A 23,591-nucleotide genomic window follows, 5' to 3' on the forward strand; every position below is an offset into this window, starting at 1 on the left:
CTCACAGATGCTGTCAGACCTACTGAGATGTTCCAGCATCTTCTGTTAGGGTTTTGATTAGGTTGATTGACTAGACAGTCATGTGTTAACAAACCGAGCTAGGTTTATAGAGAAAAAGCAGTCAGTTTCTGCTTGGTCCTAAAAGCAGCAAGAGATGTCTTTCCCTCTCTCTCTCTGGAGGCTGCAGTCTGGGACAGTAAAAAGACAGGTTTTTCTCTCTCTCTTTAAGAACATAAAATTAGGAGCAGGGGCAGGCCATCTAGCCCCTCGAGCCTGCCCCGCCATTCAGTAGGATCATGGCTGATCTGAAGTGGCTCAGTTCCACTTTCCCACTTTCTCCCCATAACCCTTAATCCCCTTGCCTACCAAAAACCTATCTACCCACGTCTTAAATATATTTAGCGAGGCAGCCTCCACCACTTCAATGGGCAGAGAATTCCAGAGATTCACCACCCTTTGAGTGAAGAAGTTCCTCCTCAACTCCGTTCTAAACTGCGCCCCCCCCCTTATCTTGAGGCTGTGCCCTCTAGTCCTGCTGTCCTTTCTCAGAGGGAAGAACCTCTCCACCTCTACCCTATCCATCCCCTTCATCATCTTATACGTCTCAATAAGATCCCCCCTCATCCTTCTAAACTCTAACGAGTACAAGCCCAGTCTATTCAGCCTGTCTTCATAGTTCAACCCCCTCAACTCCGGTATCAGCCTAGTGAACCTCCTCTGCACTCCCTCCAAGGCCAAAATATCCTTGCGCAAGTGCGGCAACCAAAACTGCACACAGTACTCCAGCTGCGGCCTCACCAGTGCCCTGTACAGTTGCAGCAAGACCTCCCTGCTTTTATATTCAATCCCCCTCACTGTGAAGGCCAGCATCCCATTCGCCTTCCTGACCACCTGCTGCACCTGCAGACTGGGTTTTTGCGACTCGTGCACAAGGACCCCCAGGTCCCTCTGCACCGTAGCATGCTGCAGCTTTTCTCCCTTTAAATAGTAATCCCTTCTACTATTATTCCTGCCAAAGTGGATAACCTCACACTTGCCAACATTGTACTCCATCTGCCAGGTCCTCGCCCACTCGCTTAGCCTATCTAGATCCCTCTGCAGACTTTCTACACCCTCCGCACAATTTGCTTTTCCACTTACCTTTGCGTCATCAGCAAATGTCGACACCTTACACTCGGCTCCCTCCTCCAGATCATCTATATAAATGGTAAATAGCTTTATATATAAAGGTGTTCAAAAGGCTCCAGGACTGTTAACAATTACAAGCACATAAACCTGGGGGGGTTGCTAACTGATTTTGAAGAGGGGTTTAAGTCAATAAGAGGAATATTGCTTGAATCAGAACTAATAGAGATAGATTAGCAGTTAAGAACTATATCTTGTCATGTTTAAACATTTCAGTTGATTAAAATGAAGCTAATTCACTTGCTTTAGTTTAACAAAGTTAAATAAAGTTTGTTTTGAGAAAATCTTCCTAGTGAGCCAATAGAATCACTGCTGGACCTTATTCTTGCACTAATGCTACAACAGAAAGTCTGTTGAGCTATAGTGGTTTTAAACTCTGGAGTTTCTGCTCTGATATCTGAATATCAGAACTGAACTGAAGGAAGACTGCAGCACACAGAGTTGGTGATAAAACAGCAATTTTATTGGAAACTTTATCAGCTGAACATTTTTCTGGTCACATTCAGCAGAGTGAAATAGGAATGGTCTCACATTCTGGTAATCCATCAGTTCTGCACCTCTCTCTCTCTCTTTACACTAAAGGAATAAGGGGATGGTCCCTCCATTTCACTTCAACTCTATCCTAAAAGCTGCAGGTAGGTGACCAGTTACAGGTGAGGGGCAGAGGGGTTGGCCATGCCAGTTAGGGGTTGGCAGCTGGTTGTGTGTCGGGGGGGGGGGGTCCATGTTGCCACATTGGTCACAGGTGGGTGAAGAATGGAAATGTGGATGGGGCGGCCATGTTCATTGGGGTAAGAGCGGCCATGCCAGTTGCGGGGTGGGGAGTGGGGGGAGGGGGTTCCATGTTGGTTACAGGTGGGATGTTGGCCAAGCCAGTTAAGGGGTAGCTGGTTGTATATCGAGGTGGGGGGTGTTCCATGTTGGTTATGGGTGAGGTGGAAATGTGGATGGAGCGGCCATTTGGTTGGGTTAAGAGTGGCCATGCCAGTTGTGGGTAAGGGTGAAGATATCAAGTTGATCTGAAGTGACTCAGGATTATTGACACTGTGTCATCAGTCCCTCAGTACAGCAGAATCTCGGACTTCAGTAAGTGCAGAGAGTGTGGCACAGGCAGGTGTTACTCTATAAAGACAATTTCTCCAGGGCTTTAACTCGAGCTGGCAACCGGAATTGTGCTGGGACTTCCCGATTTCACACTGACACTTACAGCAACCGACACCAGCAATGTTTCCCCAGGAACCAGATCGGGCTGAGAGGCACCTCCACTTTCGACAGCGAATCCCTCCAGTAGGATTCCAGATACTGCAGCTTTCTCCATCGGTACACAGAGGTTTTCCCACTCTCACAGTGTCCAGTGCCCTGGGGAGGATGTTCAGGGATTTTAGCAAGGCCTTTGACAAGGTACCACATGGTAGGTTGTTGCATAAGGTTAAATCTCATGGGATCCAGGGTGAGGGATCTAAATGGATACAAAATTGGCTTCTTGACTGAAGCCAGAAGGTGGTTGTAGAGGGTTGTTTTTCAAACTGGAGGCCTGTGACCAGCGGTGTGCCTCAGGAATCAGTGCTGGGCCCACTGTTATTTGTCATTTATATTAATGATTTGGATAAGAATATAGGTGGCATGGTTAGCAAGTTTGTAGATGACACCAAGATTGGTGGTATAGTGGACAGTGAAGAAAGTTATCTTGGATTGCAATGGGATTTGATCAGTTGGGCCACTGGGCTGACGAATGGTAGATGGAGTTTAATTTAGATAAATGAGAGGTGATGCATTTTGGTAGATCGAACCAGGGCAGGACTCACTCAGTTAATGGTAGGGCGTTGGGGAGAGTTACAGAACAAAGAGATCTAGGGGTTCATGTTCATAGTTCCTTGGAAGTGGAGTCACAGGTGGACAGAGTGGTGAAGAAGGCATTCGGCATGCTTGGTTTCATTGGTCAGAAAATTGAATACAGGAGTTGGGATGTCTTGTTGAAATTGTACAAGACATTGGTAAGGCCACACTTGGAATACTGTGTACAGTTCTGAAAGAGTGCAGAAAAGATTTACTGGGATGCTACCGGGACTTGATGGTTTGAGTTATAAGGAAAGGTTGGATAGACTTTTTCATCCAGAGCTGAGGGGTGATCTTATAGAGGTCTATAAGATAATGAGGGGCATATTTCAGCTAGATAGTCAATATCTTTTCCCAAAAGTAGGCGAGTCTAAAACTAGTGGGCAAAGGTTTAAAGTGAGAGGGGAGAGATACAAAATTGTCCAGAGGGGCAATTTTTTCACACTGAGGGTGGTGAGTGTCTGGAACAAGCTGCCAGAGGTAGTAGTAGAGGCGGATATAATTCTGCCTTTTAACATTTAAATAGTTACATGGGTACGATGGGTACAGAGGGATATGGGCCAAATGCGGGCAACTGGGACTAGTTCAGGGGTTTAAAAAACAGCAGCATGGATAAGTTGGGCCAAAGGGCCTGTTTCTGTGCTGTAAATCTCAATGACTCTATGAATCTAATTCTGCATCCATGGCTTGAGTGTTTAGTAATGAACTGTGGGTTGGGGCAGTCTATGGTGGAGATTCTCCCAGTCTAACATTCACCGCGGTACACCGATATTCCCCAGTCTAACACTCACCGCGGTACACAGACATTCCCCAGTCTAACACTCACCGCGGTACACCGATATTCCCCAGTCTAACACTCACCGCGGTACACAGACATTCCCCAGTCTAACACTCACCGCGGTACACAGACATTCCCCAGTCTAACACTCACCGCGGTACACAGACATTCCCCAGTCTAATACTCACCATGGTACACAGACATTCCCCAGTCTAACACTCACCGCGGTACACAGACATTCCCCAGTCTAACACTCACCGCGGTACACAGACATTCCCCAGTCTGACACTCACCGCGGTACACAGATATTCCCCAGTCTGACACTCACCGCGGTACACAGACATTCCCCAGTCTAACACTCACCGCGGTACACAGACATTCCCCAGTCTGACACTCACCGCGGTACACCGATATTCCCCAGTCTAACACTCACCGCGGTACACAGACATTCCCCAGTCTAACACTCACCGCGGTACACCGATATTCCCCAGTCTAACACTCACCGCGGTACACCGATATTCCCCAGTCTGACACTCACCGCGGTACACAGATATTCCCCAGTCTAACACTCACCGCGGTACACAGACATTCCCCAGTCTAACACTCACCGCGGTACACAGACATTCCCCAGTCTAACACTCACCGCGGTACACAGACATTCCCCAGTCTGACACTCACCGCGGTACACAGACATTCCCCAGTCTAACACTCACCGCGGTACACAGACATTCCCCAGTCTAACACTCACCGCGGTACACAGACATTCCCCAGTCTGACACTCACCGCGGTACACAGACATTCCCCAGTCTGACACTCACCGCAGTACACAGACATTCCCCAGTCTGACACTCACCGCGGTACACAGATATTCCCCAGTCTAACACTCACCGCGGTACACAGACATTCCCCAGTCTAACACTCACCGCGGTACACAGACATTCCCCAGTCTAACACTCACCGCGGTACACAGACATTCCCCAGTCTAATACTCACCATGGTACACAGACATTCCCCAGTCTGACACTCACCGCGGTACACAGACATTCCCCAGTCTGACACTCACCGCAGTACACAGACATTCCCCAGTCTGACACTCACCGCGGTACACAGATATTCCCCAGTCTAACACTCACCGCGGTACACAGACATTCCCCAGTCTGACACTCACCGCGGTACACAGACATTCCCCAGTCTAACACTCACCGCGGTACACAGACATTCCCCAGTCTGACACTCACCGCGGTACACAGACATTCCCCAGTCTAACACTCACCGCGGTACACAGATATTCCCCAGTCTAACACTCACCGCGGTACACAGACATTCCCCAGTCTAACACTCACCGCGGTACACAGACATTCCCCAGTCTGACACTCACCGCGGTACACAGACATTCCCCAGTCTAACACTCACCGCGGTACACAGACATTCCCCAGTCTAACACTCACCGCGGTACACAGACATTCCCCAGTCTGACACTCACCGCGGTACACAGATATTCCCCAGTCTAACAGAGAGTGGCAGTGTGCAGGTTTCCATTGATTCCACCCACGGCAATTAGTTTTCCATCGAGAACTGTATCCACCGCCTGTACAGCGTTCCTTCCCAGTGAAATCTCACCAAGGTCCTGCAGAATGGGAACAGTTATTAGCGGGGTACCTGCTATACTAACCGTTACATATTGATGACAGCTGTATTTTAAATTGTATTTTACCTCAGGTTACCCAGCTCCCACCCCTCCTCTCCCCCACAACACCCACGCCTCCTGATTTGTCTCTCTGCCGATCCCACCCGGTCTTCCAGCAGCGATTTATCATTCTGGGCAGCACCCCCAGAGTGACCCATTCCTCTGGCAATTCCCCCTCTGGCAGCGACCCCACACTCACAGGTCTCTGGCTGTCTCTTTACCTGATTGGTGTTGTAGTTGATAGCATGCGCACTGTGGGTGCCACTCCCTCCTGCGATGACCACCTCACTGTTACAGAAGCGAGCTGTGTAGAGAAACTCGCTTTGTCCCGTACGGTGCAGGAAGGGAATGGTTTTCTCCAGCTTCAAGCTGTGATAATCCCACAGTTTCAGAGCGTTGTGGGCCACCCAAGATCCCGTCAAGATCCAGTTATCCTGAAAGTGTGCACAGGATTTTGGCGTTAGATATTCCTGCTCATTCCCCATAGCTTTTTACACCGTCCTGCCCTCACACTCTCCCTCTCTCCGCCTCTATCTTACTCTCTCTCTAGCTTTCCTCCCTCTCTCTCTCCCTCTTGCTGCTTTTCTCACACAGGGTCCACACCACGCTCAGAAACTTCATCCTTATTCCAGCAGAAGCTCAGGTTGTTCTGGCCTCACCCCTCTCTCACAGTAAAGTGGGTGAGACTGCAGCAGGTCAGGAAGGCAGCTCACCCACCACCTTCTCAAGGGATAATGAGGGATGGGCAATGAGCGATGGCCCTGCCCAGCGACCCCCACGTTCTGTCAATGAATAAATGGGGAAAAATCTTCAACAATCCTGCCTGAGTAATCCACTTCCTGAAAGAACAGCTCCAATAACAGCACAGACACCTGCTTGTGGATCCTATCAGTCCCCTCGGACTGTCTGAGTAGCTGAGAGTCCGTCACACTGACACACACTGACCCCTCATGCCCATCACACTGACACACGCTGACCCCTCACACCCGTCACACTGACCCACGCTAACCCCTCACACCCGTCACACTGACACACGCTGACCCCTCACACCCGTCACACTGACACACGCTGACCCCTCACACCCGTCACACTGACCCCTCACACCCGTCACACTGACCCCTCACACCCCTCACGCTAACCCCTCACGCCCGTCACACTGACCCCTCACGCCCGTCACGCTGACACACGCTGACCCCTCCCGCCCGTCACGCTGACCCCTCACGCCCGTCACGCTGACACACACTGACCCCTCACGCCCGTCACGCTGACCCCTCACGCCCGTCACACTGACCCCTCACACCCGTCACACTGACCCCTCACACCTGTCACACTGACACACACTGACCCCTCACACCTGTCACGCTGACACACACTGACCCCTCACGCCCGTCACGCTGACCCCTCACGCCCGTCACACTGACCCCTCACACCTGTCACACTGACACACACTGACCCCTCACACCTGTCACGCTGACACACACCGACCCCTCACACCCGTCACACTGACCCCTCTGACCCCTCACACCCGTCACACTGACACACACTGACCCCTCACACCCGTCACACTGACACACGCTGACCCCTCACGCCCGTCACGCTGACCCCTCACGCCCGTCACGCTGACCCCTCACGCCCGTCACGCTGACCCCTCACGCCCGTCACACTGACCCCTCACGCCCGTCACACTGACCCCTCACGCCCGTCACACTGACCCCTCACACCTGTCACACTGACACACACTGACCCCTCACACCTGTCACGCTGACACACACCGACCCCTCACACCCGTCACACTGACCCCTCTGACCCCTCACACCCGTCACACTGACACACACTGACCCCTCACACCCGTCACACTGACACACGCTGACCCCTCACGCCCGTCACGCTGACCCCTCACGCCCGTCACACTGACCCCTCACACCCGTCACACTGACACACGCTGACCCCTCACACCCGTCACACTGACACACGCTGACCCCTCACACCCGTCACACTGACACACACTGACCCCTCACGCCCGTCACGCTGACCCCTCACGCCCGTCACACTGACCCCTCACGCCCGTCACACTGACCCCTCACGCCCGTCACACTGACACACACTGACCCCTCACACCCGTCACACTGACCCCTCACACCCGTCACACTGACCCCTCACACCCGTCACACTGACACACACTGACCCCTCACACCCGTCACACTGACACACACTGACACACGCTGACCCCTCACGCCCGTCACGCTGACCCCTCACGCCCGTCACGCTGACCCCTCACGCCCGTCACGCTGACCCCTCACGCCCGTCACGCTGACCCCTCACACCCGTCACACTGACCCCTCACACCCGTCACACTGACCCCTCACACCCGTCACACTGACACACACTGACCCCTCACACCTGTCACACTGACACACACTGACCCCTCACACCCGTCACACTGACACACACTGACCCCTCACACCCGTCACACTGACCCCTCACACCCGTCACACTGACACACACTGACCCCTCACACCTGTCACACTGACACACACTGACCCTTCACACCCATCACGCTGACACACACCGACCCCTCACACCCGTCACACTGACCCCTCTGACCCCTCACACCCGTCACACTGACACACACTGACCCCTCACACCCGTCACACCGACCCCTCACACCCGTCACATTGACCCCTCTGACCCCTCACACCCGTCACACTGACCCCTCACGCCCGTCACACTGACCCCTCACGCCCGTCACACTGACCCCTCACACCCGTCACACTGACACACACTGACCCCTCACGCCCGTCACACTGGCCCCTCACGCCCGTCACACTGACACACGCTGACCCCTCACACCCGTCACACTGACCCCTCCACCACTGACCACTCACCTTGATGTCAATGCCGTGGCCACAGATGTGTGGGCCACTAATGAAAGTCCGAGCTTCCTTTTCCATTCGCTTATCCCAGATCTGGAGCGGAAGAAAAGTGACCTGTAACTGCCCTGTTTCCCATCATGGGGAGAGATAGACCGAGAGCACAGAGCAGGAATACTGTGGATGTACAGACGAAGAATAGCGGGGGGCTAGAAATTAACAGGAGGGTGAGGGTGAACCTCGACACCATCCAGGACAAAGCATCCCTGCTTGATTGGTCCCACATCTACAAACATTCACTCCCTCCGCTAAGACTCTGACTCAGACATTGGCTCTATTCTCTCTCTCTCTCTCAGCTGCCGTCAGACACACTCAGATTTTCTTGCATTTTCTGTTTGTTTCCCACTCCCTCCCCCACCCACACACAGTGACAGCCGTGTCTACCATCTACAAGATGCCCCGCAGTGACTCACCAAGGCTCCTTACGCAGCACCTTCCACACCCACCACCTCTACCATCCAGAAGGACAAGGGCAGCAGATACCTGGGGAACACCCTCACCTGGAGGTTCCCCTCCGAGTCACTCACCATCCCGACCTGGAAATACATTGGCAGTTCCTTCACTAGGTCAAAATCCTGGAGCTCCCTCCCTAACAGCACTGTGGGAGTACCTACACCTCAGGGACCGCAGCGGGTTCTAGGAAGCGTCTGACCTTAACAGGAGGAAAAGTAGGACATTCGGCCTCTCGAACCTGTTCCACCATTCAATAAGGTCTCAGCTGATTGGTTTGTATTGAGTTCTACATTCCCTATTTATCCATCTGTCCCACCACACCGCTGCAGCCACCCCCTCCCCCTCCAATAATCTTCCCAACAAGAATACATTTACCTCTGCCTTAACGATATTCAGAGACCCCCCCTCCATCTCCCTTCTGAGGCAGAGGGTTCCAAAGTCACACAGCCCACTCATTGCTGTCCTAAAAGAGTGACCCTCCCAATTTTATTACCCCGATTCTGGGCTCTCCCCACAAGGGGAAATATTCTTTCCATACTCACACTGTCAAGATGTTCAGCATCTTATAAACATGGATCAGGTCACCCCTCACTCTTCTAAACTCCAGTAAGAAGCAGCTCAGTCTGCGCCCTGATTAGACAACCCACTCCCCCCAGTATCAATCTACTAAACCCTCTCTGAACCTCCTCCATTTACATCCCTCCTTGTCCAAGGACCCAGTGTTTCAGATGCAGTCTCACCATTGCCCTGGATATTATTCTTTTATATTCATTCCCTAATTGCCCCTTGAACTGAGTGTCTCACTTGGTCATTTCCGAGGGGTATTGCTGGGGCTCTGGAGTCACGTGTAGGCCAGACCGGGTAAGGACGGCAGATTTCCTTCCCTAAAGGATATTAGTGAACCAGATGGGTTTTTACAAGATTCCAGATATCTTAAATCTGAATTTAAACGTCTCTATCTGCAGTGGTGGGATACAAACCCAGATTCCCACAGCATTGCCCTGGGTTTCTGGATCACAGTCCAGTGACAACACGAGAAAGTGATCACCCCCCTCCCCACCCTGCACCAAACAGAAGCCTAACACCCTTCATTTTATGTTCAGTTCCTCTCGTAACAAAGGAGAGCATTCCATTCGCCTGGACTCCATGCTGCACCCGCACCTCGTCCCTCCCTATCTCTGTAATCTCCTCCAGCCTCACAACCCTCCGTCATCTCTGCACTCCTCAAACTCCAGTCTCCTGAGCCTTTAGATCACTCCATCCTATGTGGTCATGGCCTGGGTTCAAAGCTCTGGAGCTCCCTCCCTAACCCTCTCTGCCTCTCAACCTAAAGGTGTTCCTTATGACCTACCTCTGAGTGAGCGATGCTAATATCCCCTTGCTCAGTACCACAGTGACTCAGTGAATCATTCTGCTGTGAGGGGCACATTCAGCTGCTTCACACCCCACACCCCTCCACAACCCCCACCCCCACCATTGGACTGGAATAGATCACGGCCCCCCTGCCATTGGACAATGAATAGATCACGGCCCCCCTGCCATTGGACAGTGAATAGATCACGTCCCCACTGCCATTGGACAGTGGATAGATCACCCCTCCCCCCGCCGCTGGACAGTGGATAGATCCCCACCCCTCCCGCTGGTACTGGACAGTGGATAGATCCCACCGGTACTGGACAGTGGATAGATCCCCACCCCTCCCGCTGGTACTGGACAGTGGATAGATCCCACCGGTACTGGACAGTGGATAGATCCCCACCCCTCCTGCTGGTACTGGACAGTGGATAGATCCCACCGGTACTGGACAGTGGATGGAGCCGTACCTTGATGGAGTTGTCCCAGCCCCCGGTCAGGAAGATGTGACACTCTTCGGGGTGGAATCGCAGAGCAAAGATGCGACGGGAGTGACCGCTCATCAGCGTGAGATCGTCGCTGCTCTTGAAGTCCGGAGCTTCGAATACTTTGGCTATCTGTCAGAGACAAGACGGGAAGAAGCAAGGATCAGGCTGGGAGAGAGAAGAGAATGAGGAATAATGCCTAGAAAGTGGGTTTCTGCTATTCCTCCCGCAGTTCAGGGTCAGATTCAGGGATCACTCTGGAGTAGGGGGAGAACGATGACTGATTTCCTTTCTCCTTCGGTCCTGAACCAACACTACCTGTTAACTCTGTCAACATGAAGGCAGAGACAATGGGAGCCCTTCCTTATCATTAATCTGATTATCTCTCTGGCAAGGTGAAGAAGATAATAACCATCCCTGTGTGTGATCCAAAGTACCTTCCCCCAATCACAGACAGAACAGAAACACACTGAGCTCAGAATAAATCACCCTCCTATTCCAAACCAAACAGCAGCAGGACTTGTGAAGGAGCAGATGGATAGAGAATATGTAATGTGTAAACTCCAACAGGCCATTTGGCCCACTCCTGTCCTGGCTGTCGATGACCGCGTTCCCAGCTCTTTCCCAGAGATTTCTATCCCACTGCCTCTGTCAGCAGAGAACAGATCCCTTTAATGGAAGGTTTTCCCTGAATCCACGGGGCCAGCTTCAGGACAGACCCTTTGATCGTGAGCAAAGGATGGGAACAGCCCTGAGGTAGTAAAACACACGGAATACGCAAGACCCCTGGGTTGTGGTAGCCCACACACCTCGGACATTCCCTCTTCCACCTTCTTCCATCGGGAAAAAGGTACAAAAGTCTGAGGTCCCGTACCGACCGACTCAAGAACAGCTTCTTCCCTGCTGCTGTCAGACTTTTGAATGGACCTACCTCACATTAAGCTGATCTTTCTCTACACCCTCGCTGTGACTGTAACACTACCCTCTCCTTTCCTTCTCTATGAATGGTATGCTTTGTCTGTATAGTGCGCAAGAAACGATACTTTTCACTGTATCTGAATACACATGACAATAATAAATCAAATCAAAATTAAAATAAATTAGATCAAATCTAATTAAACATCACCTGGCTGGTCCTGCTGTCATACAGTCGGATGTGACGATCCCTGCCAGCTGTTGCGTAGATATTCCCATCGGAGCAGAAATCCAGGGCATGAATCTCATTCTCCTCCTCTGGGGAAAGATCGGAACAGAACACTGTGTGAAGATAACACATTCCTGGCACAATGTAAACTGCAGTGAGAATGTGGGGAAAGAGGAAGGTACTGAGATTCGCTGGATTCTGGGGAAGTGCCGGAAGATTGGAAAACGGCTAATGTTACGCCGTTGTTTAAGAAGGGTGGCAGGCAAAAGGCAGGGAATTATAGGCCAGTTAGTTTAACGTCTGTTGTAGGAAAAATGTTAGAATCCGTGATCAAGAAAATAGCGAGGCATCTTGAGGAGAATTGTTTGATAGAGCAGACGCAGCACGGTTTCATTAAGGGGAAGTCGTGTCTGACGAATTTATTGGAGTTCTATGAGGATGTGTCTAGGGCGGTGGATAGAGGAGAGCCGGTGGATGTGGTGTTTCTTGATTTTCAGAAGGCGTTTGATAAGGTGCCTCACAAGAGGTTATTGCAGAAGGTTAGGGGGCATGGAGTTGGGGGTAGGATGTTTGCATGGATAGAGGATTGGCTGTCAAATAGGAGGCAGAGAGTGGGGGTCAATGGGTGCTATTCGGATTGGCGGTTGGTGACTAGTGGAGTGCCCCAAGGGTCGGTGCTGGGGCCTCAGCTATTTACCATTTATATAGATGATCTGGAGGAGGGAACAGAGTGTATGGTGTCGAAATTTGCTGATGACACCAAGATTGGTGGAACGGCAAATTGCGTGGAGGGTGTGGAGAGTCTGCAGAAGGATCTAGATAGGCTGGGCGAATGGGCCAGGAACTGGCAAATGGAATTTAATGTTGGCAAGTGCAAGGTGGTCCACTTTGGTAGGAATAATGGTAGGAAGGACTATTACTTACGTGGCCAAAAACTGCAGCAGGCGACGGTGCAGAGGGACCTCGGGGTCCTTGTGCATGAGTCGCAAAAACCCAGCTTGCAGGTGCAGCAGGTGGTCAGGAAGGCGAATGGGATGCTGGCCTTCATAGCGAGGGGGATTGAATATAAAAGTAGGGAGGTCTTGCTGCGGCTGTATAGGGCATTGGTGAGGCCGCAGCTGGAGTACTGTGTGCAGTTTTGGTCGCTGCACTTACCCAAGGATATTTTGGCCTTGGAGGAGTGCAGAGGAGGTTTACTAGGCTGATACCGGAGTTGAGGGGGTTGAGTTATGAGGACAGGCTGAATAAACTAGGCTTGTACTCGTTAGAGTTTAGAAGAATGAGGGGAGATCTCATTGAGACATATAAGATGATGAATGGGATGGATAGGATAGAGGTGGAGAGACTCTTCCCGCTCAGAAAGGACAGTAGGACTAGGGGGCACAGCCTCAAGATAAAGGGGGGGCGGTTTAGAACAGAGTTGAGGAGGAACTTCTTCACTCAAAGGGTGGTGAATCTCTGGAATTCTCTGCCCGTTGAAGTGGTGGAGGCTGCCTCGCTAAATATTTTTAAGACGCGGGTTGATGGGTTTTTGATAAGAGAGGGGATTAAGGGTTATGGGGAGAGGGCGGGAAAGTGGAACTGAGCCATGACAGATCAGCCATGATCTTATTGAATGGCGGGGCAGGCTCGAAGGGCTAGATGGCCTACTCCTGCTCCTATTTCTTATGTTCTTATCAGATACAGAGAGCCACAATGATGGAGAGAAAACAGGGAACTTTATACTGAGACAATGAACAAAGAAAATTACAGCACAGGAACAGGCCCTTCGGCCCTCCAATCCTGCACTGACCATGCTGCCCCCCGACTGAACTAAAACCCCCTACCCTTCCGGGGACCATATCCCTCTATTCCCATCCTATTCATGGATTTGTCAAGAGGCCCCTTAAAAGCCACTATCGTATCTGCTTCCACTCCCTCCCCCAGAAGCGAGTTCCAGGCATCCACTACTCTCTGTGTAAAAAATGTGTAAAAACATTGACTATAAAAAGACCTGAGTTTTATATTTTAAATTGGACACAAACCCCAAATATAGCCAGGACGTAGGTAGCCACTGACAGGAACGTCTGCAAGATGTTTCTCTAGTGAGAGACGACAGAACCCCTCGCTGCGTTCCCAGACTAGCTACGTGTAAAAACATCCAAAGATTGAGTTTCTTTATTTGTTACTGTCACAAGTAGGCTTACATTAACACTGCAATGTAATTCCCCTAATCGCCACACTCCGGTTCCTGTTTGGGTACACTGTGGGACAATTTAGCATGGCTAATCCATCTAACCAGCACGTCTTTCAGACTGTGGGAGGAAACTGGAGCACCACACAGTCAATGGGGAAAACGTCTAAACTCCACACAGACAGTGACCCGAGGAATTGGAATGGAACCCGGGTCCCTGGCGCTGTGAGACAGCAGTGCTAACCCACTGTGTCACCAGGAATGGAACCCGGGTCCCTGGCGCTGTGGGGCAGCAGTGCTAACCCACTGTGTCACCGGGAATGGAACCCGGGTCCCTGGTGCTGTGAGGCAGCAGTGCTAACCCACTGTGTCACCAGGAATGGAACCCGGGTCCCTGGCGCTGTGGGGCAGCAGTGCTAACCCACTGTGTCACCGGGAATGGAACCCGGGTCCCTGGTGCTGTGAGGCAGCAGTGCTAACCCACTGTGTCACCGGGAATGGAACCCGGGTCCCTGGCGCTGTGAGACAGCAGTGCTAACCCACTGTGTCACCGGGAATGGAACCCGGGTCCCTGGTGCTGTGAGGCAGCAGTGCTAACCCACTGTGTCAATGGGGATGGAACCCGGGTCCCTGGCACTGTAACCACTGTGCCACTGGGCTGATCGATTACCAAAGACAAAGGGGCATAACGGCCATCGCATCTCCCAGACCTCGGGTGTAACTGCCTCCCTGGACCCAGTCGTGGGTTTCAAGTTGGAATACGTGAAGAAGGGAGTTAAATGTTTGTGCGTGCGTGTTTATGGTGATGGGGGGAGGGGTGCAACGCTCTCTCTCTGACTGTGGAAGTCAACCAGCCAGTAAAAAATGGATTGCAGTTGGAACCAGAAGTGAAAAGCCTCTCCAAAACCACAGAATACCTGGTTCAAAGAATCAACTACACCGGAACCAACAACTTTTGGGGAAATTTCACCTGAGACTAATTATAACAGGAGGCCCCAGCCATATGTCCCTGACCCAGAGTGGAGATAATACTGGGCTGGAGCCTGTAGTCTCTGGTGACCTACCAACACCGGGTATGTACAGAGCAATGGGGAGTGTAAACTGAGTGAAAGACCATAACTTTCTCAATAATTCTCATGCGCGCCTGGGGCCAGAATCACAGCGGCGCACATCATACTGTACCCTTTATCTCAATCACTGGCCAGCCTGTGTCTGTGTTATAAATGGTTATGATGCCGTCAGCTCCCGCAGTCACCAGGATGTTGGGGTGTTTCGGATAATAATTCATCGCGGTCACAGCTTGCCGTGTCCGGTGTCCAGGGGACAGCTCGGCAACAATTACACCGGTCTGTGCATTCAGCAACTGGGATAAACAACAGGTAAGGGGAAGAGAGACGGAAAGTTAGACAGATCCACAAACAGAAAGATGCAGACAAGAGTCTGTCAGTGAATTGAAGGGAAAGATAAAAGTTTATTTATTAGTGTCACAAACAGGCTTACATTAACACTGCAATGAAGTTACTGTGAAAATCCCCCAGTCACCACACTCCAGCACCTGTCCGGGTTACACTGAGGGAGAATTTAGCACGGCCAATCCACCCTAACCAGCACGTCTTTCAGACTGTGGAAGGAAACCGGAGCACCCGGAGGAAACCCACACAGACACAGGGAGAACATGCAGACTCCGTACAGACAGTGACCCAAGCTGGGAATTGAACCTGGGTCCCTGGCACTGTGAGGCAGCAGCGCTAACCCATTGTGCCACCGGGAATGGAACCCGGGTCCCTGGCGCTGTGAGGCAGCAGTGCTAACCCACTGTGTCACCGGGAATGGAACCCGGGTCCCTGGCGCTGTGAGGCAGCAGCGCTAACCCACTGTGCCACCAGGAATGGAACCCGGGTCCCTGGCGCTGTGAGGCAGCAGTGCTAACCCACCGTGTCACCGGGAATGGAACCCGGGTCCCTGGTGCTGTGAGGCAGCAGTGCTAACCCACTGTGTCACCGGGAATGGAACCCGGGTCCCTGGCGCTGTGAGGCAGCAGCGCTAACCCACTGTGTCACCGGGAATGGAACCCGGGTCCCTGGCGCTGTGAGACAGCAGCGCTGACCCACTGTGTCACCGGGAATGGAACCCGGGTCCCTGGCGCTGTGAGGCAGCAGTGCTAACCCACTGTGTCACCGGGAATGGAACCCGGGTCCCTGGCGCTGTGAGGCAGCAGTGCTAACCCACTGTGTCACCGGGAATGGAACCCGGGTCCCTGGCGCTGTGAGGCAGCAGTGCTAACCCACTGTGTCACCGGGAATGGAACCCGGGTCCCTGGCGCTGTGAGGCAGCAGCGCTAACCCACTGTGTCACCGGGAATGGAACCCGGGTCCCTGGAGCTGTGAGGCAGCAGCGCTAACCCACTGTGTCACCGGGAATGGAACCCGGGTCCCTGGCACTGTGAGGCAGCAGCGCTAACCCACTGTGTCACCGGGAATGGAACCCGGGTCCCTGGCACTGTGAGGCAGCAGCGCTAACCCACTGTGCACAGCGCAGGGAGAAAATTAACAAGGAAGGTAAATGAAACATGGCTGGTTTATTAAAGAACTGGTCAATTCCCATTGGTTGCAACCAGCACAGAAATGATGGGCCAAAGGGGCTACTACAGTGCTGTAACGCAGCCATGGTCCTGTAATGCAGCACCGCCACCCTGCTGCGCAGCTATGCAGCGCCGCCACCCCGCATTGCCCATCCCTAATGACCCTTGAGTTGTGCAGTTTGCTCAGTCATTACCAAGTCAGCCACATTGCTGGGGCTCTGGAGTCACATGTAGGCCAGGCCGGGTAAGGATGGCAGATTTCCTTCCCTAACGGACATTAATGAACCAGACGGGTTTTCCTGACTATCTGTGTTAGTTTCATCGTCACTGAGAGAAACTTTATAATCCAGATTTATGAATTGAATTGAAGTTCCACCTGCAGCAGTGGTAGAATGTAAACCCATGCGAGCATCGTTCAGGGACTCTGGGTTACTCATCCAGCAATTTAACAATATACAGAGCATCAACGCACTCCATGTCTCTGTACCTGGCACATGTCCTGTCCATGTAGCCCTACCTGAACAGCGCCATTTCCAAACCCAACAGCTAAGTGCTGGGCATCAGGAGAGAAGCGGACACTGTAGATTCCTGCTGCATCCTTGCTCAGGAACATACGCTGTCGGACACACAGCTCCGTGTAAACATCCTGATTCTCGCACGGCTCATCAACAAGGCGCAATTCTTCAGCTGCCAAAATAGCCTCCTGCAGCTTCCGACGTGCCATCTCACCCCTGTGTGTGGCACAGAGCAAGACCAGTGTGCGGAGACATCAGGGACAGAGACATTAATACCACAACCTGTATTTCTGTGTGTGAGAGAGAGAGACATCAGGGACAGAGACATTAATACCACAACCTGTATTTCTGTGTGTGAGTGAGAGAGAAACATCAGGGACAGAGACATTAATACCACAACCTGTATTTCTGTGTGTGAGAGAGAGAGAGACACATCAGGGACAGAGACATTAATACCACAACCTGTATTTCTGCATGTGTGTGAGAGAGACATCAGGGACAGAGACATTAATACCACAATCTGTATTTCTGCATGTGTGTGAGAGAGACATCAGGGACAGAGACATTAATACCACAATCTGTATTTCTGCATGTGTGTGTGAGAGAGAGAGAGAGACATCAGGGACAGAGACATTAATACCACAATCTGTATTTCTGCATGTGTGTGAGAGAGAGAGAGAGAGACATCAGGGACAGAGACATTAATACCACAACCTGTATTTCTGTGTGTGAGAGAGAGAGAGAGACATCAGGGACAGAGACATTAATACCACAATCTGTATTTCTGTGTGTGAGAGAGAGAGAGAGACATCAGGGACAGAGACATTAATACCACAACCTGTATTTCTGTGTGTGAGAGAGAGAGAGAGAGACACATCAGGGACAGAGACATTAATACCACAATCTGTATTTCTGTGTGTGAGAGAGAGAGACATCAGGGACAGAGACATTAATACCACAACCTGTATTTCTGTGCGACAGACACCCCCCGTCCACACTCACTGACCCTCACCCTCTGTCCGCACTCACTGACCCTCACCCTCTGTCCGCACTCACTGACCCTCACCCTCTGTCCGCACTCACTGACCCTCACCCCCCGTCCGCACTCACTGACCCTCACCCCCCGTCCGCACTCACTGACCCTCACCCCCCGTCCGCACTCACTGACCCTCACCCCCCGTCCGCACTCACTGACCCTCACCCCCCGTCCGCACTCACTGACCCTCACCCCCCTTCCGCACTCACTGACCCTCACCCCCCGTCCGCACTCACTGACCCTCACCCTCTGTCCGCACTCACTGACCCTCACCCCCTGTCCGCACTCACTGACCCTCACCCCCTGTCCGCACTCACTGACCCTCACCCCCTGTCCGCACTCACTGACCCTCACCCCCTGTCCGCACTCACTGACCCTCACCCCCTGTCCGCACTCACTGACCCTCACCCCCTGTCCGCACTCACTGACCCTCACCCCCTGTCCGGAGTCACTGACCCTCACCCTCTGTCCGCACTCACTGACCCTCACCCTCTGTCCGGAGTCACTGACCCTCACCCTCTGTCCGCACTCACTGACCCTCACCCTCTGTCCGGAGTCACTGACCCTCACCCCCTGTCCGGAGTCACTGACCCTCACCCTCTGTCCGCACTCACTGACCCTCACCCCCTGTCCGCACTCACTGACCCTCACCCTCTGTCCGGAGTCACTGACCCTCACCCCCTGTCCGCACTCACTGACCCTCACCCTCTGTCCGGAGTCACTGACCTTCTGTCCGAAGCCGTTTCCTTGGCAACCGGCCGTTGTCAGACGAGGGCGCGCTCCGTGGGCAGGCGTTCTGCGCATGCGGACAGGAGACTCCGCTCCACTTAATGCGCATGCGTACTCCTCCCTCGGGGGGGGGCTTGACCTTGTGCGCATGTCTGCCTTTCTAGCCACCGGTTAATGCGCATGCGAGCTCATGTATAAGCCCCGCCCTTGACGGTCAAGCACATGCGCACCAAGAGGTAAACGTGAGAGTTACTCGACGCATGCGCAGGTCGGGTCCCACTTGGTCCCACACTGCGCGTGCGCACTGTGGCCCCATGCCTGGGCTGATGTGGTTCTATTAACATAGAGCATAGAACACTACAGCACAAACAGGCCCTTCGGCCCACAAGTTGCGCCGATCACATCACCTACCAACCTACAGACCTATCTATAACCCTCAATCTCATTAAACCCCATATACTCATCCAGAAGTCTTTTGAAAGACCCCAGCGAGTTCGCCTCCACCACCACTGACGGCAGCCGATTCAATTCACTCACCACCCTCTGAGTGAAAAACTTACCCCTAACATCACTTCTGAACCTCCCTCCCCGCACCTTAAATCTGTGTCCTCTCGTAGCAACCATTTCAACCTGGGGAAATAGCCTCTGAGAATCCACCCTATCTATTCCTCTCAACATTTTGTAAACTTCTATCAGGTCGCCTCTCAACCTTCGTCTCTCCAGGGAAAAGAGTCCCAGCTCCCTCAACCTAACTTCATAAGGCATGCCTCCAAGTCCAGGCAACATCCTTGTAAATCTCCTCTGCACCCTTTCAATAGCTTCTACATCCTTCCTATAGTGAGGCGACCAGAACTGCGCACAATACTCCAAATGAGGCCTGACAAGGGTCTTATAAAGTTCCAGCATTACCTCCCGACTCCTAAACTCAATCCCTCGATTAATGAAGGCCAGTACACCATACGCCTTCTTGACCACCTCCTCCACCTGCGAGGCCGATTTAAGAGTCCTGTGGACCCGGACCCCAAGATCCTTCTGCTCCTCAACACTACTCAGACTTCTGCCCTTGATAGTGTACTCGTTCATCCCGTTGGTTCTGCCAAAATGGATGACTACACATTTATCCGCGTTGAAGTCCATCTGCCACTTCTCCGCCCAGTCCTGCATCCTATCTATGTCCTGTTGCAACTTTTGCCATCCTTCCAGATCATCCACAACACCACCGACCTTCGTGTCATCAGCGAACTTACTTACCCATCCCTCCACTTCCTCATCCAGGTCATTTATGAAAATGACAAACAACAAGGGTCCCAGAACAGATCCTTGAGGCACTCCGCTGGTGACTGACCTCCATTCAGAAAAAGCCCCATCCACAACCACTCTCTGCCTTCTGCAGGCAAGCCAGTTCTGGATCCACAAGGCCAAAGGCCCTTGGATCCCATGCCCTCTCACCTTCTCAAGAAGTCTTGCATGGGGGACCTTATCAAACGCCTTGCTGAAGTCCATGTACACTACGTCCACGGCACTTCCTTCGTCAATGTGTTCAGTCACATTATCGAAGAACTCAACTAGGCTTGTAAGGCACGACCTGCCCTTGACAAATCCATGCTGACTATTCCTGATCATGTCAAACCTCTCCAAATGTTCGTAAATCTTGTCCCTCAGAAGCCTCTCCATCAGCTTACCAACCACTGAGGTCAGACTCACCGGTCGGTAATTTCCCGGGCTATCTCTGTTCCCTTTCTTAAAAATAGGAACTACATCCGCAATCCTCCAATCCTCTGGAACCTCTCCCGTCTCCATTGACGACGCAAAGATCATCGCCAGGGGCTCTGCAATCTCTTCCCTCGCCTCCCACAGTATCCTGGGGTACATCCCATCTGGTCCCGGCGACTTATCTACCTTGATAGAATTCAAAAGTTCCAACACATCCTCCTCCTTAATATTCACGTACTCAATCCTTTCCATCTGCTGCAAATCCATAACAAAATCTCCCAGATTGGCTTCCACCGTGAATACTGAGGCGAAGTACTCGTTAAGCACCTCCGCCATTTCTTCTGGTTCCACACAAACCTTTCCCCCCTCACCTTTTATAGGTCCTATCCCTTCTCTTCTCATCCTTTTACCTTTCACATATTTATAGAAGGCCTTGGGATTCTCCTTAATCTTACCCGCCAAGGTCTTCTCATGACCCCTTCTGGCTCTCCTAATTTCCCTTTTAAGTTCCCTCCTACAGTCCTTATACTCCTCAAAATCTTTAACATCTCCTAATTCCCTGAACCTCTTGTACACCTTCCTTTTCTTCCTGACTAGGTTCAACACATCCTTTGTGCACCACGGTTCCCTCGACCCACCAAAACCCCCTCGTCTCATCGGAACGTTGTCATTCAGAGCTCCAGACACACATTCCTTGAATATCTGCCACCTTCCTTCGGTACCTTTCCCTAAGAACGCCTCCTTCCAGTTTATTTGTCCAAGTAACTTCCTGACTTCTTCGTATCTCCCCTTACCCCAGACAAACACCTTCCTAGCCTGCCTGATCCTATCTCGTTCCAACGCAATTGTGAAGGAGATAGAATTATGGTCACCATATCCAAGATGCTCTCCTACCGAAAGATCCATCACCTGCCCTGGTTCATTCGCCAGTACCAGGTCAAGTACAGCCTCTCCCCTCGTAGGCTTGTCCACATACTGCGTCAGGAAACCTTCCTGAACACACCTAACAAACTCCTCCCCATCTATACCCCTTACCCTAGGGATATTCCAGTCGATGTTTGGGAAATTGAAGTCTCCCATCACGACAACTCTGTTATTAAAACATCTCTCCAGAATCTGTTTCCCTATTTGCACTTCAACTTCCCTGTCACTATTGGGCGGCCTATAGATTACACCCAGCAAAGTTTTCGACCCTTTGCTGTTCCTAACTTCCACCCACAGAGATTCTGTAGACAATCCCTCCACGACATCCTCTTTCTCTGTAGCCATGACACTATCCCTGATCAACAGTGCCACGCCACCACCCCTTCTGCCACCCTCCCTGTCCTTCCTGAAGCACCTGAAGCCTGGCACCTGAAGTACCCAGTCCTGTCCCTGAGACATCCAAGTCTCCGTAATGGCCACCACATCACAATCCCAAACAGCTATCCACGCCCTAAGCTCATCTACCTTATTCACTATACTCCTTGCATTAAAATATATACACTTCAGCCCCTCAGTCTGGGCATTTCCCATCTCCACCACCTGTCTAACCTCCCTCCCATACTGCCTGCGGTCCTCCCCTACCTGGGAGCGAACCTCCTCCGTCCCAGATTCCCCAACACAGTTCCCTCCCCCCATCCTTTCTAGTTTAAAGTCCCCCCAGTAGCCTTAGCCAGTCTTCCCGCCAAGATACTAGTCCCCCTGGTATTTAAGTGCCACCCGTCCCTACTATAGAGGTCCCACCTACCCCTAAAGAGGTCCCAGTGATCTAGGAACCGAAATCCCTGCCCTCTACACCAGTCCCTCAGCCACGCATTCACCCTCCACCTCATTTCATTTCTTCCCTCATTCTCCCGTGGCACAGGCAGCAATCCTGAGATTACTACCTTTGCTTTTCTCTTCCTCAGCTGCCTACCCAGTTCCCTATAGTCCTTTTTCACGAGTGCCTCCCTCTTCTTACCTACATCAGTAGTACCTATATGTACTACTACCTCCGGTTCCTCACCCTCCCCTTTCAGGATGTCTGGGACCCGCCCAGAGACATCCCGGATCCCAGCCCCAGGGAGACAAACCACCATCCGCGACTCCCTTCTACGTCCACAAAAACGCCTATTGATGTGGATGTGATTGGGAAGCAGTATAGCTCCTGTCCAATGCTGCAGTCCAGTTAGAAACTCTACAGCACAGACAGAGGCCATTTGGCCCATCGAGTCTGCACCGACCATAATCCCACCCAGGCCCTACTCTCTTCTCCCTACATACTTACCCACTAATCCCTCTAACCTACATATCTAAGGGCAATTTTAGCACGACCAATCAGCCTAACCTGCACATCTTTGGACTGTGGGAGGAAACCAGAGCACCCAGAGAAAACCCACGCAGACTCGGGGAGAATGTGCAAACTCCACACAGACAGTGACCCGAGCCGGGAATCGAACCCAGGTTCCTGGAGCTGTGAAGCAGCAATGCTAACCCATTGTGCTACCATGCCACCCCAAAACATTGAGACTGCCCTCTGTACACTAATATAAATCAGTCTCCTGATTTATGTTGGTGTGCAGAGGGCAGTCTCAATGTTTGTGGATGATACAAAGTTTGGAAGTGTTGTAAACTGTGAGGACAGGGTAGACCTTCTAAAGGACATAGACAAATTAGTGGAGTGAGCAGAGAGGCGGCAGAAGTTCATGTGTGAGGTGATGCATCCTGGTTGGAAGAACATTGGGAGATAATACAACATAAGGGATAAGAACATAAGAACATAAGAAATAGGAGCAGGAGTAGGCCATCTGGCCCTTCGAGCCTGCCCCGCCATTCAATAAGATCATGGCTGATCTGTCGTGGCTCAGTTCCACATTCCCGCCCTCTCCCCATAACCCTTAATCCCCTCTCTTATCAAAAACCCATCAACCCGCTTCTTAAAAATATTTAGCGAGGCAGCCTCCACCACTTCAACGGGCAGAGAATTCCAGAGATTCACCACCCTTTGAGTGAAGAAGTTCCTCCTCAACTCT

General features: G+C 52.0%; 1 protein-coding gene across 5 annotated transcripts; it reads right to left on the bottom strand.

Moving 5' to 3' along the window:
- Nucleotides 1–316: 316 nt before the first annotated feature.
- Nucleotides 317–18,957, bottom strand: LOC145337298 (uncharacterized). 5 transcript variants are annotated; one of them, XR_013885336.1, is made up of 10 exons: nt 18,883–18,957; nt 17,123–17,410; nt 15,207–15,387; nt 11,834–11,940; nt 10,693–10,839; nt 8,372–8,452; nt 5,708–5,920; nt 5,283–5,426; nt 2,393–2,544; nt 317–1,196 (listed from the first exon to the last, which is right to left on the bottom strand). XR_013885336.1 is itself a non-coding variant. In XM_080182094.1 (9 exons), exons 2-8 carry the CDS (start codon nt 17,327–17,329, stop codon nt 5,307–5,309), a joined length of 1,056 nt encoding a protein of 351 aa, XP_080038220.1. In that variant the 5' UTR covers nt 17,330–17,410; nt 18,883–18,957; the 3' UTR covers nt 1,901–2,544; nt 5,283–5,306. The 5 variants fall into 5 exon arrangements, 4 of the variants coding, with proteins under 4 accessions (XP_080038220.1, XP_080038221.1, XP_080038223.1 ...); XM_080182094.1 differs by lacking the exon at nt 317–1,196 and having other exon boundaries at nt 1,901–2,544; XM_080182097.1 differs by lacking the exons at nt 317–1,196; nt 2,393–2,544 and adding an exon at nt 2,571–2,644.
- Between the last annotated feature and the right edge of the window lie 4,634 nt (nt 18,958–23,591).

This window comes from Carcharhinus amblyrhynchos, unplaced genomic scaffold, assembly GCF_965287045.1.
Source record: "Carcharhinus amblyrhynchos unplaced genomic scaffold, sCarAmb.v2.hapA scaffold_45, whole genome shotgun sequence".
Lineage (NCBI taxonomy): Eukaryota > Metazoa > Chordata > Chondrichthyes > Carcharhiniformes > Carcharhinidae > Carcharhinus > Carcharhinus amblyrhynchos.